Here is a 19929-nt window from a genome sequence, read left to right on the forward strand (position 1 = left end):
TAAACATCTTCAGCCCAGGATGTTTTTCCCCACCCAAGGTTTGTCAGAGCTTCTCAAAAGCAGCAAGGCTTCACATTGGTGTTTTCTGATCATCACAGTTGTCATAATAAACTGTAGACCTTATTTAGCCAACATGAAGCTGAACATTTTGCTGAATCTTAGCTACCTTGTCTACTCAGTGGTCCATTGGCACAATAGTTTTCCGTTTTCTTCGGTGTCTTTCTGATATTGGCTACCATTTTAAGGTCATTTTATTGTTTTACGTGATTCATTATATGCTCTCCAATCAGCTTCTTGAAAGAGGAATGGGCTAAAACCATCATGAGCAACTTTTGGTGAATTCATCCTTAGTTAGCCAGAAATACACATCGACTGGCCTAAAGAAAAATGTCGCCAATCTTTTTTTTTAGAACCAATAAAACCAACACCGTTCCTTCTGAGTCTGGAAAGCCTGTCAGACCAATTGTGAGGAATTGTGGGTTGGGCATCAAGCTATGGGGATATTTCTTACTGTGGTGTCTTGCCTGTTTATCACACATCACTGCATATCATGGATCAGTTTGAATTCATAAACGTGCCAGAAGAGGCTTTGTTGTCTTCTGTCAAAGAGGAAGTGCCCTTGAGATTGATGTTTCAACAACATAGTGACCCCAAACACACCAGTAAAACCAGCAGCATCATGGTCCCAAACCAACAACGTGATGTTATATAACAGCCAACCCAATGCCTCGACCTTAATTCAACAAAAATCATGTAGGGTGACATCATACATGCTGTTTCAGTGGTAAAACTAAGATATGTAAGATTGTGGAATAGAGTCCTATCATCCTGCTTTGTAATAGCTGTTCACTGGTTCCAGAAGTTGGTTGTTCATTAAAAACTGATGTGCCACAGTTTTCAGAAGCAGCAGCAGCCATCCAGCTCAATATTAGCTCATTAATTCGCAGGAAAGCTTAATTTTCAACCATTTTCAGTATATTACATGATGAGAATGATTACCACTCCAGTTATTAAATAGCAGTGCAGGCTCTGGTATTTTGTTGAACGGCGTAATGTTTCTTACCTTTACTTTCTATATACTGGGAATAAATTTGATGCTTTTCTTACTGCATTGATTTAAAGTAGAATGTTAACAGTGTTTGCAATGCTTTTGTGTGCGTGGAAATAATGGCTATTATAAGAATGGTGAAATTTACTCTTTTTTTTTAATCATACTACTATCAGTTTTAACACAACTGTACATTGGATATATGATATCTAAAACAGCTACAGTATCTTGCATCATGTAAATATTAAAAACTGAAGTAAAAAAATTGCAATGTTGTTTGCCTTTCTATATAGATAAGCTCCTTGCTATAGTCTATTTTTAATTGTTGCTTCATAATTTTATCCTAGGACTTTATTGATGTCAGAATGATCGACTTTGTTTTTATCATCACATTTCAGTGTTTGCTCTTGTTCACTGAACAATTTAATAAATGTTTTTTTTTTCTTGAAACTGGAGTCCTTTATTGGTACTGCACCTTAAAAATGACATGGATTTACACTCCATATTCCATATATAAATGAAACCATGAATTTGAACTGTTGCACACTGAAAAAGGAAAACTAAGAAAGTGAGATTTTTTTTTTCTTTTAGTAATTATAAACAAGGCTTCAATGTAGTGAGACATATTGAAGCAGGAGGTTCAATATGCTTCAGGAGGTTATTTCAGCAGCATCCTCTGTAAATTGTTTCAAAGGGTGTGAAAAGGTACTGTATATTGCTATGTCAGAGCAAAATCTAAAATACTTAACATTAAAAGAAAATGTTTATATACCCTTGGCACTAAAAAAATAGCTGGCGAAACAAACCTGCCATCTTGTGGCTGTACATAACAAATACAATCATCAAAAAATTTAAAATAATCTGTAGTTCGTGGATCCTTATTAAAGGAAAATATGCTCCTAGGTTATAATTTATGAAAAGTTTCAGATTGCTAAATGTTCCACGTGAGACCCAACAAACTGGAAGGCAATCTTTCGGTAAAAACTCGGGAAAGTTTTGATGGGAATTAGGACTGCTTCCGAGATCCGAGTAATTTGGCCATGATTGTTGTCACTGAAAGCTTTCCCCTAGTACATTTTTTTTGCTCGTTTTTTCCCTATTTTTTTTTCCATTTTACTAAGCATTTGTTAAAAAAACATTTAATAATTTGGGCAAACATTTCGTGTACAGGAACATTTTCATTATATTTAGTGTTTTTTTTTATTGTAAAAAGAAATGTAATAATCCCAGTTTATGCATCGTATATATGCCAATATGATTTTAGAGTCAAATTAGGTGACTGTGAAGGAATATAAAAAGGAAAAGACAAAAATCCAAAGTACCTGACGGTCACACGTTTTAATATTCAACAAAGTTGTCAGATTGAGTTGGCTCAGTTGCGAGCGACACTGTGTGCGCCATCAATATCTTTCCGACTAGAAACTTGTTCACGAATTAAACGTTAGATTTGGTGTCTTGGTGTTTTCTTAGCTCGCTTTAGCTTCGTTATTGGTGAAATGTCTGATGCCTTGTTGCAGTGGTGCGTTGACCAATTACATCACAAATTTGGCTTGGAGGCATGTGAAGACATTGTCCAGTAAGTGTTAAATATTTCCTTTAAGACTGTCTATCACAAGCTGGAAGCTAGCTAATTGAATGATGGTGCTATACTGATATGGCCTGTTAATAAAAATAGGTTCTGTGTAAAGGGAAATTACGTGAGTAGACGTTTTGTTGTAACCATTTCATGTTTTATTATTATTTTCATTACTGTAACAGCTGTCTAACACGTTTATCAGCTATCTTCCAGCTAACCGTTAGCCCCTCATTTCTGAAAGTTCGGCTTTTGTTAAATCCGTTTTAAATGTTCATATTTCAATGAACATTTACTGACTGTCATCACTAAGCTGATGACAGTCCTGTACCCTCTAGCTGTATTGTTGTCATTAGTGTTTAGGCTTTTCTACTTCAAAAATAAAATGTGATACAGTGTGATACAACTTCATTTGATAATCAGCTTGCAAGATTGAGAGAACCAAGATCATTTTTAAAATATACCTGTTGTACCACGCAAAGTTTAAAAAATACCTTTCTGCCTTACATATCTATAATAACATACAGTATAAATTCTCTCTCTTGCTTCATAAATCTTTTAAAACTTTCTAGGAAAAGAAAAGGAAGCATAACTTTTAATGAAAAATTGTGAGAAGATTATCAACTTTTAAAAAAAATCTCTGTGATTTCCCAGGTATATTCTCTCCATCGAAAAACCCGAGGAGATCGAGGAGTACGTGGGAGATCTTCTGCAGGGCACTGATGGAAAAAAAGGCCAGTTTATAGATGAGCTCCTACTCAGATGGAAGAAGACTCAAAGACAGAGTGGGGATACAGCCGGTCTTTTCCTTCTCAAGGAGTCCGCTTCACCAGCAGGTAGGACAATAAGTATCCAGTTAATGTGTTTCTCAAAAGAAATGCTACTCTGACAACCTGCAGTTCCATTAAAAAGAGCGAAAGAACCTATGAAAGCCAACCTGAAATATTAATATCTTTTGTTTCTTAAATTTATGTTATTGTTTTTACAGATATGCAAGACTTCACCAAAGATACCCAGAAGAAGTCCAAGCGTAAAGGACGTAACAAACAGGAAGTGGTGACTGCGAGCCAAACGGAGCCTGAACCAGAGCCAGTGAAAACCCCCATGGATCTGATGAGGGTGAGCACACATCTCTGTTTTCTTATATGCTTTACTTTTATGCTTTAGTTACTTCCATTTACATATATATATGTATATATGAAAAAAAAAAAACGTGGTTAACAGTTGATGATCAGCTGATTGGTCAATGTCTTTCCAGGCCCAGGAAAACAGCAACACTTCTTCAACTAAGAAGAAAACCAAGTTCGTCAATCTCTACGCTAAAGAGGGTCAGGACAAGCTGGCTGTCCTACTCCCAGGTCGGCACGCCTGCGAGTGCCTCGCCCAGAAGCACGCGCTCATCAACAACTGCCTCAGCTGCGGGCGAATTGTGTGCGACCAGGAGGGCTCGGGACCCTGCCTCTTCTGTGGAAGCCTGGTGAGCAAATTTAGCTCCAGTAACGTTCCTAGCTTTTAGGTTTTGTTAACAATTTAAAAAAAAATAAAATTTGTGCATCTTTATTTCAGGTTTGCACTAGAGAGGAGCAGGAGATTCTACAGCGAGACTCCAACAAAAGTCAAAAACTCAGAAAGAAGCTTATGGGAGGTCAGGGCCCAAACTTCTCAGACTGAGCTCAAGAAGTATCACGTTTCTAAGTCGTGTCATCTGCAAAGATTGTCTTGTTTTGTTTTTGTATATGTCGTTGCCAGATGCTGGAGAAAGGGAGCTTCTTCCACATCAGGAAGCCAAACTGAAAGCCGGGCTGGAGAAAGCAGTTCAGCACAAAGACAAACTGCTGGAATTTGACAGGAACAGGTATCTTAAAACGCTCAGAAATGAGCAGGTTCACTGCTGTGAACACAACCCACCCGTTTTAATTCACTGCCCCGTTCAACTGCAGTGTCAGGAGGACGCAGGTGCTGGACGACGAGTCGGATTACTTTGCTACCGAGTCCAATCAGTGGCTGTCGCCCAATGAGAGAGAGAAGATGAGGAAAATGGAAGAAGACCTGCGAGAACTTCGCCACGCCTCTCGTAAGGACAGGAAGATCACTCTGGATTTCGCTGGCAGACAAGTCATCGACGAGGGGAACGATATGAATGAGTATTACAGAAAGTAAGATCGATTGTCTGCGCTTTTATGTTTTATATCGGCTTGAAGCCCAAACAATAGAAACATTTAACATTTTTGGAATTGTTTTATTTTTTAGGCTGGATGAGACCCTCAAAAGCATGAACAGTGGGTCAACGCCACAGACCCCTGGAGATCCTGAAAGAAGAAGTGGAAAGCAGAACCTCAGAGAGCTGGTCAACCCAAACATTATGCTGTCTGCGCCAGAAGTAGGTCGCATTAAAAGGACAAAGTAACCAGATAAAGGCAGTTATGTTGTTTCTTTATATTTTTAGAAAATGACCTGGTAAGCAGTGATGTTTACGGCTGCACAGTGTATCTCACTCTATTGTTATTTCGATCCATGTGTTTGATAAGATGCATATCGTGTAAAGCTGCTTGAGGTGCAATAAATGTAGGTTATTTATTTGAGTACAATGCATTCAGAATCTGTGTCAGAGATGCTGTAAGTTTTGGTGAGTCACGAACATTGCAGCATTTTAAATGTCTTAGAAGATTTTTTTTTAAAGTGATTGGAAAGTCTTTAGGAAGCTACAGCTAAATTGTTTCGATGCCATAACAGCAGACGCTGCACATTTCCCATATATTGATTTTTAAACACCTTGGTGATGCATCAAGAAGAGGAGTTGCTACCTCAGATAGCTCTTAGCGTGGCTAATTTAGTGAGCAGAAAAGGGATTTCTAAGTTTCCACTTCGCTGATCATCAATCAGGCCTCATAAAACTGAAAATCTGCCAATTTATCAGTGGATCTCTTTCGCAAAAAATCCTTCTTAAGCTATAAGAAGGATTTGTAATACATTTTGGCTTTTTTTTTTATTTAAACCTAGTGGGTGGACATTGGAGGCAGGGAACGCCAAAAGCAACCCATGGAGCAGAGGAAAAACTTGACAGAAGAAAAAGGAGGAGAGGAGCGCCACAGGTTGAGACTCCAAGACAAAGAGCTGCAGGAGATTTCTGACGGAGGCTGGTGTCTGAGTATGCATCAGCCGTGGGCCTCACTGCTGGTCAAAGGCATTAAGAGGTAAACAAGGACAGATATACATCTTTCAAAATAAGCAACACCTTTTATTTAGTACCTATTAGAAAAAAAATGTATACACTCAATGTTAAAGATTTTGCATCTTGTGTGAATGCAGGGTAGAAGGTCGCACCTGGTACACGTCGCACAGAGGTCGCCTTTGGATCGCTGCTGCAGCCAAAAAACCCACAGCTCAGGAGATCGCTGAGGTGGAACAAATGTACCGCCACATCTACAAGAGAGGTCCGACTAACTTATGACAGAAATAAGTCAACAAACACTGGGTTGATCATAATTACTAATAGAATTTGTTTAAGTGTTCAGGATCATTAAAAAGCTACTGACGCAAAATAGAAACACAAACAAAAGAAACACGTATCCCTTTATACAGATGATGTTTTAAAGCCCCTAAACGCCAGTTGAAACATGTTTAATTCACAACTGTGTTTGGGTCAAAGGTTGAGGTAGATAAGTATTTTATACCTCGATATTTCTACTAGTTTTTCACAGGAAAGTTAAAAAATAAATATTTGTGAATAATGTAGCAGATGGTTATTATGTTAAGTAATATTTTCCTTTCCACAGACAAAAGTTCTAACAGCGTCTTTTTTTAAAAAAATGGGTTAATTTTATACTTTTAATTTCAGTAATTCTCAAAATGTTCTGCTATTTTTGCTCAGTTGGGAATAGGTGGAAAGTGGTGCGAACAATAGTTTGACGTGTCCGTAGCTGATGTTGCTGCTCTCCTCGTCTCTTCAGAGCCAAACTTTCCCAAAGATTATCCCACCGGATGTCTGCTGGGCTGCGTTAACGTGACCGAGTGCCTGTCTCAGGAGCAGTTCAGACAACAGGTTGGTCAATCACATCCTCTGGTTATACTCATTTTGAAAGGCACTGCAACACTTGAGCACTATTTCGTGATTAAAATTTAAGAACTGTTGATTTTGTTCTCGTGTTTCTTCATGTTCTGTGTTTACACCAGAGGCTGGAAAATTGTGTCTCACACTTTCTGACTAGCTTCAGAAAGGACACAGTTTTAAATAGGCGACTCAAATCATAATAATAATAATAATAAAAATCCGATCTACTATTAACCTAGAAAGTGTGATCATGTTTAAACGACGGCTGCAGTATAATTTCCTGCCAGCAGAGGTCAGACTGCGCTGCTTTTTATTTGCCGCATCATATGTTCTCCCAGCAGAGGCAGAATGCGCCACAGGAACTGAATGCCAGGCTTCTTCACTGCACCATTATAAATCTGATAGTTAAACACTCAACAGTCACTCTTCGTTTGGGGAATTGGGGAAAAAAAAGGATTTAAAGTAGATGAAAGTGGCTTTTCTCTAAAGATGCATTGTGATTCTACTTTCTGCCTTCATGAGCTTACAAATCTCTAACTTAAGCTTTTATTTCTATTTAGCATAAATTATGGCACGGTTGGCAAGTTTAAACTAATCTGAACTGATTTGCCTCTGAAACTGAACTCGTTTTTTTTGTTGTTTAAACGTTTCTATGTTTACCATCCATTTTCTGTGTCATTAATATACTGAATGTTTATTAGAGATTTAAGAAGAGCTTCTAATATTCATAACAACTGATTTTTTTCATTGGAAATCTCTGTGACCTTTTAAATAAATGAATAAATAATATTGGCTTTAGTAGCAATACTGCTAGTAATACTAGTGATGTAGAGTTTTTTTTTGAAGGTGTAGCTTTATATTTATGTCTCTACGTTGCAGTTCAGTCCTCCTTCGTTTCTGTCCAAGCATTTCTGAAAAAGAAATGCCTGCCCTGCTTTGCTTTGCTGCGTCGTCAGCTACTGAAGTCTTCGTGTTTTACATGCACATAAAGGCTTTCAAAATTATATTCCTGAAGCGTCATCAAATTAGCAGTCAATTTAATTGTCTGTATTCTATTTTATGCCTCTAATAAAGTTTGATGTTGTAATACCAATAGATACTGATGCAAAAATAGTGCAGAGACCGTTTTTAATTTGTTTTTATTTCCACCATTTCAGTGAATGAAGTGAAGTAATCAGATGCAATTCATTTTAATTATGCAGCTAATGTTTTTGTGATGGTCCTGTGTACTGGCACGTTTTTTTTTATTTTATTTTTTTAGAGGGGGGCGGGGGGCATGTTGAACAAATATACTCCAGTCTTGCAAAGCTACCAGCTTTCTCGCAGATGTTTGCACACACTTGTTTACTATATTAGACTGGAGCCGATCACATATGGAAATTGTCTCCTGTTGCAAAACAGGCTCAAGGGACGGGAAAGAAAAAAAAAGGAATAAAAACAAAAAAAGCATCTGTGCTTTTCTTTGAGCCATGTTCTACTCATGTTTTCATGTGTCTTTAAGACCCAGTTTCAAATACACACACACACACACACACACACACACATGCGTCTTTCTGCATACAGCCGGTTGTCTTGTGTCTGAAAAGCTTTCAGAATGTGTGCTGCGACACGATTGCATTCTGACTGCTGGGACCTGTAAATTTAAGGGCTTTTTTTCCCCCCCCTTTGTGCTTCATTCTCATTCTCTCCTCCACCACTCATTCCACCCAGGGCTGTAAAATCATGTTTGCAGGCTGTGTGACTGCCCTTTCATCCCGTGAAAGGGTGTGTGTGTGTGTGCATCTGTGTGTATGTGTCCACTTGCACTGAGCAGCCATAAATAACCCCTCCTCACACACACACACACACACACACACACACACACACGCACGTGCGAGCACATATAATGGCCCCCGTTTAAAAAAAAAAAAAAAAAAAAAAAAAAAAAAAAAAAAAAAAAAAAAAAAAAAAGAGTCAACCAGAGAGAAATAACACCACCAAACGCCTAACGATGGTGTTAAGCTGAAGTTTAACGCACATTTCATTCAACTTGGTGGAAAAAGTAGCATCTATTATCCATTTAGCCTTTTAATCTCGCTTCCTTTCTAGTTCCAAGGAGGCGCGTTGTGTTGGTGCATAGTAGCACATAGCTGTGCTGCTAGGCAGTGTGAGTGGGTGAGGTGTAGGATTTACTGTCCTGAGCTGGCAGCTGTGGGTGGTTAAAAGAGGGGTGGTGAAGGACAAACAGCCATTATTCTTCAGGCTTTTCTAAATCTGTCCCAAGTGATGTCTGAAATGTATTCAGAGAAAGTAGAATGTGGGCAGATCAGGAAAGACATGAGTGAGGCACTAAAAATTTATATATGTGTAAAAAGAAAAAAAAAATGCTAAGAACGGTATCACCACTTAATGTCGTCCATGTGCCGTAGCAGTCGTTCCCCTGTTGGGGCGCTGCTGCGTAGATCAGCACCGCAACTGTAAGAGTATAGAAGCGGACAGTATAGAAAGCAAACCTGGGCCGAGCAGGGATTTCGTTGGCTTGACTTGCACCGATTCTTTCTCTAGTCAGAAACTGACTGCTGTATTGATCCGTCCTCCAGATAATCTCTCACTCCATCCAGCTCCCCATCCCCCACTACCACTGATCATTTGTGAGCCATTATGATCTGTGCTGCCTCTCTCCTCTCTCACTCCTCGATGCTCACTCAGCAGCGGGGTGGAGAGGCTCGACTGGCAGAGGGTGGTGGGGATAATATATGGTGTCTTGCAAAGGTTTTCACACCCCTAGATTTCACATTATGTCACATGAGAATCGGAAGTTTCAATGTATTTTACTGGGATTTTATGTAATAGACCAACGTAAGGTAGTGTGTAAAAGTGATTCTGAGTTTTTTTTTGGTTTTTAAACCTTTTTAACAGATTAAGAATCTGAAAAGTGTGGCATGTGTGCACCAACTTACCTGTGCAAAGCTTATTCTTCTTTGCGAGATAGAATGGATAATGTGTAGAAGGAGCCATTTTGGAATGTTGCCACAGATTTGGTTCTGGGGTTTGACTAGGCCATTCTAGCACATGGATATGCTTTGATCTGTTGCAGTTCTGGCTCCATGTTTAGGGTCACTGCTGTGATTTAAGGTGCATTTCTGCTCCAATCAAAAGCTTTTCAGGTAGTGTCGTATTAGTTTTCTTCCACACATGTTTTGCATGCAGGCTACCAAAATTGACCTTTTGGACCACATTCATTCACGTTTTCCATGTATCCTCATGGCAAACTGCAAATTGGCTTTTGGTTTTCTTTTGCAATGGCTTTTTTTTTTTTTTTTGCTGCTCTTCCATAAAGGCCAAATTTGTGAATTTTCATCAGATTCTCCCAGATGAGTTGTGGGATCTCTGCAGCTTTTCCAGTGCTACTACGGACCTTCTTGCTGATTTTCTTGGGTTTTTGTTTATTGCTTAACTTTGCTTCAAACCTATTTAGAAACTGAGATTAAAGTACACAGAAGTGGACTATGATTACTAATCAGGAGGCTTCCCAAGTAATTTGCACTTGTCTTGTCGGCTTAATTTTTTTAATAACATAAAACCAACTTTTAGCTTGGGGAAAGCAGTTATTAGAAAAGGCTGATTTCATCACTGCATTGGATGACCGGGTTGACATAGTTTAGTCTCCGTCATTCAGGCAAATTAAAAAAAAAAAAAAAAGTTTGTTAACTTTGGGCTGCACATGTCAGACACGTCTACGTTAGAACACATTTTATGGGTTCACACCTGCAGGAGATCTCAGTAAAGGTCTGATTTCTATTTAGAGATCATATGAGGGGCTTTAGAGGAGGTTTGCATGGCACAATTTGTACTTTTTTTCTGTTTTGTGTTGAGTCAAGTGGGATTGTTGTAACTATCCAAAGATCCTCAGTATGAAATGATGTCGAAACAGTTTTGCATCATTCGCAGATGTTGAATAAGCTCATGAGCGTATTTTATTAACCACAGGTACTCAGCGTTGAAGTCTGACATAACACATCCCCCATCCCGGGAGGAAATGTGAGATACACACATATTTGAGACATGACTTGTTCTGAATGGTTTCCATCAGCTGGTGTCGACTCACGTCTGACCTCTAAAACACACGCTGCACGAACAGAGCTAATTTTATTCTGCTGACTGAAGACAACAACAGCAAATAGAAAGAAGTAAAAGGAGGAAGATTATTTAAGGTGCGGTAAGAGGATAAGCACATGTTTGAATAACCTAGAGAGAAAGCTGCTTTCAATTTAGCTGCTTCGCTCAGAGAGTCCTGCTGTTTGAAATGCTCAGTCACCGTCGTCGCCGACCAGGACCAGTTAACATTTTCAGAAATAAATCGCTTTCCATTAATTTTGATTGCATTTGCATTGTATTGGTGTCATGTATAAAGGAGCACCCCAGTGCACGTTTCTAATATTTTAAAGGAAGACTCAGCCAAGACAATTTTTGTGCTGTTTGGTGTTTTTATTGCCAGGTCTCTTGCTTAACAAATCAGGTTGTTAATCGGTGTTTTCTTTGTATTTAAAGCAGCGGCGTTATACATTTTCCAGGCACACAGTGCCGTTTCGTAGGACGATCAACTAACTATGTTACCTTCTGTTGTTAACAAGGTCAACAAAAGGTTGTTAACCTCTGTTAAGTTGTTAAAATGCTGCTCAATGACAGCATTTTCTGTTGTAAAGAAAATGTTGTGTGTGTGTATATATATAAAAAACAATTTGATTTAGCATCATAGCCGTATCTGACACCTTGAAATAATTTCCCTCTGTCTCTAAGAATTTCGTCATCACCGCTTTGCTTTGCCTTTCTTTTGCTTGTTTTTCTCATCAACGCAAATCAGAGATTAGATGCTCTGCATAGACTCAAAAATATAGTTTAAGTCCAGCCTTTCACAGAAGTCAGTTTTATCCATTCCAAAACCCATTTTGAGATGTTTTTGGAATCACTGTCCTGTTGGAACATTCAATTGAGTTCAGTATCCTCAATTAATTGAGCATATTGTAAGGTTTAATAACGAGGATCAATTGGAGGGAATGTGTGATTGAATAGAAATGATTTTTTTTTGGGGGGGAAGTGTCTTGAGACGACTTTTATTGTGAATTGGCACCGTATTAATAATTTAAATTGAGTTGTGTTTAGGTTTTAACCATCTGACCCCATAATCATTCTAAGATTAAAGGAAAATGGTCAGGATGTTTAAAAATCAGCCCAGGTGAAATTAAGAATCATGTCTTGGTGTCGTTATCCACAATGAAGCAAGTGTGTCGTATTTATAGATTCAGAGGGTGTTGACCAAAAAAGAAGTGCCTGCTCCAAAATTAGTACCTTCAAAGTTTGACTTAAATTGGCAGCTACTCGCACAGAAAAGCCAAAAGACTTCTGGAGAAAAGACTTACGGTCAGACGAAACAAGAAATTGAGCTGTCTGGCCACAATGTCAAGAAGTATGTTTGCAGAAGTGAAGGGGAGGTTTTTAACCCCAAGAAAGCTGCACCAGCGGTCGAGCACAGTGCTTAAAACTGCTGAGGGTCATTTTAGCTGCCGGTGAAACTGGGGTATAGAACAAAGTGAATGGAAATGGATTCACAACACTGGCATGGTCACTTCAAAACATTAATCTTACTTCCAGATAGAAGAAACATTTGGAAAAACATTTGGTTTTTCCAGCAATTGAAATGGTGAACTTTTTCTCTTTTTTTTTTTTTCCATGGAAAAAGTAGACAAAACCATAACACTTTAGTAATAATATTGGTATTGTCACACACTGGTTCCTATAAATGAAAAGATTGGACCTTGACCCTAGTGCAAATGTTTGAGGAAAGATTTTATCAGTCATTTGTTTTGTTAATCATCGAAGAACCTTTACACTCATGCATGGTTTTTAAATAATCCTCTTATAAGGTCAGGAAAAGTGCAGAGAATACACACACACACACACACGCACGCACGCAAAAACACAACACCCGAATCAAATCGGTGCTTAATGTTGTCACCCTTTGGCAGGTAGGCCATTCACAGCACCGCCATACCTCTGTGGATCTTGGCCGTCTCATTGTCTTCTGTCTCTTAGTGTAATCCCAGATTGACTCAGTGTTGATGAGATCAGGGGTTTTGTTTGGGCCAGGCCATCTGGCGTTCGACTCCTCGTTCTTCTCGGCGCTGGAGATGGTTTTGTTTGACGTAGTTCTTCTGCGGCAGACTAAACTGGGAATCATCAGATGTCTTTTTCAATGAACGGTTGTGTGTATGTGTGTCGGATACTTTGAAATGGTTTGTTTTGTTCTGGGTAATTCCCTCTCACTCGCTGGCATTTTTATTTTATTTTATTTTTTTTCATTTTTTATGAGTGCAATGTTCTTTAATTTTAACAAGGCTGTAAGTTGTTGGGTGTAATACTTTATCACCGCGTGTTTTTAATCCGTTCTTGTTTTGCAGCTCGGCGGGATCGAACGCACAAGCACATGTGAGATAACTGGAGCCAGGCTAAGACCACATCACACAGCTCTGAACCCGTAGCCACTTATCTGTTAAAAGAAGTGCTGGTTCCTGTGGAATTCCATTTGTGTGCGCTCTCCTCCTGACCTCCACAGTGGAGCTCCCGTGCTTGTTAGGCGAGCTGGAAGCTCCGGCTGATGCCTGAGTTTCCTTGTGTGGTAATGTGATATTTATATGCTGAAAGCCTTCCTGCCAGCATGCCTCTCACACTCGCGCACACACACTCTGTCTCTCTAACACACACAGGATATATTGGATGCATTCCAAAGGAAGGGAAGTCAGGCATTTCTTTTTTCTTTTTTTTTTTTTGCTTCCCCTGTTTTTGTCTGTAACATTGTTCGAGTCCGTAAAGATAGCTACTTGCCTTTTTTTTTCTTTTTTGCTGCCCCGTCTGTCATTGCAACCCCACCCCAGGTCAGCGGTGTAAAACTGTGAAACTTCATAAACGATTCATTTTATGTATGTCGAACAGTCGTGCGGACTTATTGTCAGTCAAGCATCTTTCAGCCTTTCTGGTGAACCTCGTTCATGCGCTGACATTCCTCCCCTTCCTCCCTCTTCCTCGCTGGGCGGTTTGCCATGGCAGAGAGGTCAGACATCATGTGATTCTGCAGCACTGTGTAGAATGCATTCAGCTAAGAGCCCCCCTCAGCACTGGATGGCGACCAGACAGACCTCAGTCGCAGGTTTTCCACAGCATGAAAAATACATCGAACCATCTGCTAGACTTAAAATGGCCTGCTACTGCTGTCCACAGACCACTTCATTAAATGTCACAGTCCCTGTCGTTTGGGAAGCTGACACTCAAGCCCCTTTATTATCGGCCCCCTCGCTGTGTTCTCATTTAGCAGCCTTTGTTCCCCGTTCTGTATGCTGATCACAGGAATATGAGGCAATAAAGAAAACCATACGTGCCGCGTTTCAGGCGGCTTCCTTTGATGCTTGTTTGATGAGAACAACTCGCATTCAAGGAGAGGTAACTCAACACCAATCTGTGTAGAGAGGTTGACTAAATTTCAACATTTTCATCATCTTTTCTATTTGACTAATTCATTGGTGTAAAAAAAAAGAAACGTCGTCCTCCAGATATTTTAAAACTACAACAGTGTCTTGTCTCTCTCTGCTTAAGTGGAAAATGGCGCTGAGGTTATAGTCATTATGTAGTCATTACTCCTTCACAGTCCTTGAGACTATAAACAGGAAAGCCTGCAGGGTATAGCCTGACTGTTGCACCGTCGACTGATATTATTGACTGCTGACAGGAACTGGAATGATGATGGTAAACAAGTGATGGCAGATCTTTAGTTAGTTATCAAAAACTCAGGTTTGGCATTTAGAGTTTCAGATAAACTCCATAAATGTTTGTTGTCTTCTCGGCTTAATAAACTTGATATTTGTGATTGGTGGAGCTCAACTGATATGCCCAGTGCCAACATTTAGAAATCAGAGCAGCTGAATATATATTTATTTTTTTACTTGGTATTGCAGTTTTGGGATGTGGAGTATTTATGCATGCTGATACATCAAGCCAAATATTAGAATTAGAATTTATTGTTTGTCACTGTACACATGCACAATGAGATTTAAAGCTAGCCCCAAAACAGTGCAAACAATGTAGGAAAATGTATACGATATAAACATAAGTGATGATAAGTGATGGCGATATTTATTGTATGGAATCGGTTAAACGTATATACACACACACACACACACACATATAACATCATAAAATTAGTGCAAGTGGGCGTTCAGGTGTTAATTACATAAATATCCAGGCCGTTTCTTAATGCCATGCTGTCATCAGCACAGCATTACGTCATATACAGACATATCCTCACTATCTCAGCATAAACTGTCTTCAATTGAAATTTTAATGAATGTTTTATCAGCATTTTTAATTATAGCATTTTGTAAGTACTTGAGTTTGCTGATGATATTGTAGTCCCAACTAACTAGGGAGCACTAACGTATTAAGGTTTCCAAGGTTTCAAAAGGCTTTCCAAGTAAAGTGCAAGAATTACAGTTTTCTCTGGTTGTGGGAAGCAATAGCGCTCCGCTGCTTCTTCATTAGTTGCTGTACCCTGCCGGCTAGCTGCCTAAGCAAGGCATTTACATTTTCTTCTGCATATTAGACACATTTTGGCTGCTTTGAAATAATTCTGGTTACTAAAAGAGCTGTGGTTTGAAAACTAAATCAGCAACCATGAATCTGTACTGAGATAATGCTTTCTTTTAATAGCTACAATTAGCGAGCTATGAGCTAGCTATAACATGTCTATTTAACTGCTCTACATTAATAGTTTTACTTCATAAGTAACAGAACAGAAAAATAACGTTAAATATTTTGCACCAACAGCATCTAAATTACAAAAAAAAACAATAAATCCATGTTATTACTGTAATAATTAGTATGGTATATAAGCAGAACCAATTCAAGTTTTTCTGTTATTTAAACAAGAAAAATTTATCATTCGGCACACCTTTGTTTTGATTTTCAGTCAAGTGCTGTAAAAACATATTTTTACTCGTAGTTGATATACTGGTGACTCCCACTTGAGTCCCTGCCCAGTCCTAACGTTAAAGCTGAGCATCCGTTTTGTTTTTGTCCGTATGAAAACAGTCTTCGGGTTGCCAGTTTGTGCTCTCGCTGTGAAATAAAACTCCAACTGTGTTAAACAATGTTTGCATAAAATAAGACCTCTATAGATGTTAATGTTGTGATCTTCCTAATGCTTTGCCGCAGGCAGAACTCTGCCTCCCCTTCCCTATAATAAGCTTTAATGAAGCATGGAATCAATATGCTTGACATTTATCTCCCATCTTCACATCTGGTGTTTGTTGACGATGCCCCAAAATGGCTCCTCATGAGGCCAGCGTGTGTGCCAGCTCTGTGTTTTGGAAGAAGGAAATGAGTGAAGGTTGTGTCAACTTGTGTGGCGTAGTCTGTAAGTACTTTGCACAAAGCCAGCAGGCGACCATGTTTTCCTGCTATGATGTTATCAGGGATTGTAAAAGATCTTAGCGTAATGCCTTTCCCCTTCTAAATGTGAGAGCAGATATTACCCCTCACAGAATCTAGATAATTATGGGGGTTTCTGCGTTCTCCAGGCGTGTTTATGCAATTGCTCAATGTCGCGTAAGCCAGTGTGTGCTCATTGGAGAGTGATGTTTATCCCTCCAAGCTACAGCCTAGCAGCAGTATTACAACGACAATCTCTTCTCAAGAGGGAGAACTGGAAAGACAGAGAGCGAGAGACTCTCTGCCACTGCGGGTCAGAGATTACAAACTCAATTGTACTCTGCTGGGTGACATGTCTGCTCAGCAACTTCCTGCCAGTGACAGCAGAGGAGAGGAAAGTATGGAGAGAGAGAGCGAGAGGCCAACCGTGCTTCTAGTGCCATTAATCTTTCTCTCATTGTGTTCAGCAAAATACAGCCTCCACTTGTCCAGTAAACCACTAAGTGGGACTTATTTTCAGCTAGCATTCACAGTAAAAGTCATTATGACTTCTATAAATAATACATATTATTATTAGTCAGGGTTCTTTGCACAGTGGGCTGTTGTTGTTTTGACATTTTTCTTTTAAATTTGCTGTTTGAAGGAAAAATAAAACCCAGTTCCTTAAATCCGGTGGATATATGGGGACAGAGACATGACCGTGTGCGTGCATGCGTGCGTGTGCGTGCATGTGCGTGTGCGTGGGTGTGTGTGTGTGTGTGTGCGTGCACCCACTGCCCACATTCCCGTGTACATTTGTTCAAGTGCTTGGAACACATACAGTGACTCAGCCAATCGCATGGCAGCAACTCACTGCGTTTGGGCATCTTGATGTATTGAAGACTACTCTGTAATCATCAGAATGGCAACAAAGGGGGATTTAAGTGACTATGAATGTAGCGTGGCTGTCGGTGCCAGACAGGCTTTTCTGAGTATTTCAGAAACTGCTGATCGACCGGGATCGCTTCCATTTACAGAGAGCGATCCAAAAAAAAGGGAAGCGATGCAGAGAGCAATTGATGAATACAACTTTCTGAAGCCAGAGGAGAATGGGCAGCTTTGTTCACGATGATGCAAAGAGACTAGCAGCTCAAAGAACCAGTTGTTGCAGCCAAGCTAGGCGCAGTGCCGTCTTTGAAAGTAAAACACATTGAACTTCGAAGCAGCAAAATACCCCAAAGGCTGCTACTCTTGTGAGTGAAGAAACATAAACCGGAGTTGGTTTCCACAGGCTCACCAAAAATGGACAATAACAGAAAAATGTTGCCGACGTTCCCTTGGTAGGGCCAGTTTGCTGAAACAATATAATAGCATGGATTTACATGCGCTTTCATTTAACTTTGTCCAGTAAAAGCTAGTGTTTTTGGCTAGTGGCTGAGAATGATATGGGGTGTGAAATTAAAAACTAGACTTAAAAATTTTAGATCAGTCATACAAAACGCAATTGGTTGTCATGTTTTTGTGTGAGTGTGTGACATTATTTGTCAGCTAAAATAATTTTTCTTCAATACATACATCTGTTTCATCGTCAAGATAGTGTGCCCCATATGCCCAACTAATTCAGAGTGATATATGAATAAGACTAAGACATGCTTTAGCGCTTGGAAAACCTCTGAACTGCTCGATACTGAGATGAAACATGCAGTCTAAATACATCGTATTAAAATTTCCTTAAAGATTTGAGACATTTTTTAATTTTGAGTTAAAATATTTTGGTTTGTGTTGCCTGACAGTCACCTAACCTTATTTCTGCTACATCTACAATAGTGAAGTAAGCGGTTTAAAAACATGAAGATAGGGAGACTACAGAAAAAGAGATACTCTGACATTTCACACTGAAAGCAAATTCTTGTTTTGATTTATCAACAATATTGCAATTTTCACATGGCGACACTGGAGAGAAAATTCACATTTTTACTGACTTGAATGAAAGCTGTGACTACTTCATTCTTGTCCGTCTCCCACGTTTAGTGAGGTCTCTTAAAGCTCTGGTGCACCGGCCCCCCTGCCAGGTTTCACTGGGCAAATATGACATGAATTGCTTTTGCAGGCTCAGTGTGTGAAGCAGAGTATTGATTTACATGCAACACCATTTTCTTACCTTTCAAATTGCCGGTGGTCAGCGCTGCACGAATAGCATTCCAGGTGTTTTCTGCTTCGTGTTTGGAAAACAGGCATGTTATCACCATGAAAGAACACATCTTTTTTCCATTTAAATGAGCAGCTCTTTTGCCGAGCAATTTCTCCAGTCGTTTTGAGTCCAGATGTCACTGTAATAACATTGGAATTTCCCAAAAGCAACAGAGCCATTCTCTTCCCTGGCCTTTAGTTCAACCTGTTTGTGTTATTTTCAGACAGACCATAGAACAAAAAGTGTCTCACTTTGATTTAGATCAAATCAAAGTGAATTCTTAATTTTCCTAGAGTTTAAAGGGGCAGTGTTATGTCTTTTCCAGGCACATAGTTTCATTTTATAGCACAATTGAGTAACTATGTTACCATCAGTTGTTATGAAAATGCTGTATATACCAAACATGGCTTAAGCCTTCTAAACCGGAACGTGTCGCCGGCAACACATCCACATTTGCAGTACCGTAATTCTGCCACACTTGGCGCTATCTGAAAAATTCCAGTGGTTTCTGAAAGGGGAGTCATTGCACTTTCCAGCCAATATCGGGTTATTACGGTAATTTCACAGCTGCGGCTGCAGAGAGTGAAATTAATCTGGGGGCACTCGTTTTATAGACGGTAAATTGCTAGAATAACTTACTGGATATTGAAAGTTCCAGTTATGGATAAATGGGTAAATATATCATCTCACAGGACATTTAAATAACTACTTACAATTAAAATAAGGAAGAAATATATAGGTAGACATTTGAAATTCAGGCGTAAAAGGGTTAAAAGAACTTTGACATCACAATTTAAACACCTTGAAAATTTCTGCTCTTTCTGACACTCCGCCGCCAGCACGTCATCACAACAAAGCCTTTTAAGACTTTAATAACGTTTTTGTTAGCAGTTCTTATGATGAGTTAGTCAGACGGCTTGTCCTCCATAGCAAGCCATCTACTCTCTTCCACACTCAATTAAAGGATATCCACCAAAAAACTCACTTTAAAACACTTCCTTTTCCTGGAGCTAGAGAGGCTGCAATAATGAAAGTTGTGCATGGAGAGATTAGTTTGATGAAATCCTACTCCCTCGATGAAAATAAAACGCCTAAGTTTTAAACACAGGGAATGCTAAAGTATCTATCTTGTCCTCCATGCTTTTAAAATTCTAGAAATCTGAGCTCTCACGGGAGGTAAAAGCATAACTTAACAGATTCTTCTCCGTTCCACACGTCAGTCAGTTTATCTTAATATGTTGTAAGTTTTTGTAGAGACGGATGAAGATAACCTAAACTTCCCCCCGGGATAAAAGTCAACGGACTGCCTTCCCTGAATGCCCCCCGCCTAAACTGTGCAGACTGCCAACCTCCATAGGAAGGAGCAGTTATTTCCCACAGTGACTGAGTGAACACAGATGGCAGGGGTTGCACTCCCGTGTCAGTGTATCAAAGCAAATATTCACCTTAAGAGACAGACGTCTTTATACATTTTACCATCCTTCTCGATTTTCACTTTATGACAACAAATGCCCACTGTGAAGTGGTTTGTAGCTTTGCTCAACATAACGGCCTCTTTGCTGACAGCACCTGTGTTCAGGGGACCTGGATGAAAGAGACTGGAGTGGAAAAAAAAAAAGTTTTAGTGCCTT

General features: G+C 39.5%; 1 protein-coding gene across 1 annotated transcript in view; it reads left to right on the forward strand.

Moving 5' to 3' along the window:
- The first annotated feature begins 2438 nt into the window (after positions 1-2438).
- trip4 (thyroid hormone receptor interactor 4) overlaps positions 2439-19929 on the forward strand; it is an 80190-nt gene continuing 62699 nt past the window's right edge. The window contains exons 1-11 of the mRNA XM_007548983.2: positions 2439-2624; positions 3276-3457; positions 3610-3740; positions 3880-4098; positions 4188-4266; positions 4371-4476; positions 4562-4777; positions 4872-5001; positions 5622-5815; positions 5931-6055; positions 6572-6663. Of these exons, the coding sequence (XP_007549045.1) occupies positions 2545-2624; positions 3276-3457; positions 3610-3740; positions 3880-4098; positions 4188-4266; positions 4371-4476; positions 4562-4777; positions 4872-5001; positions 5622-5815; positions 5931-6055; positions 6572-6663 (1554 nt within the window). The 5' untranslated portion in view covers positions 2439-2544. The remainder of the gene's footprint in view (positions 2625-3275; positions 3458-3609; positions 3741-3879; positions 4099-4187; positions 4267-4370; positions 4477-4561; positions 4778-4871; positions 5002-5621; positions 5816-5930; positions 6056-6571; positions 6664-19929) is intronic.

This window comes from Poecilia formosa, unplaced genomic scaffold, assembly GCF_000485575.1.
Source record: "Poecilia formosa unplaced genomic scaffold, Poecilia_formosa-5.1.2 Scaffold29, whole genome shotgun sequence".
Classification (NCBI taxonomy): Eukaryota; Metazoa; Chordata; class Actinopteri; order Cyprinodontiformes; family Poeciliidae; genus Poecilia; species Poecilia formosa.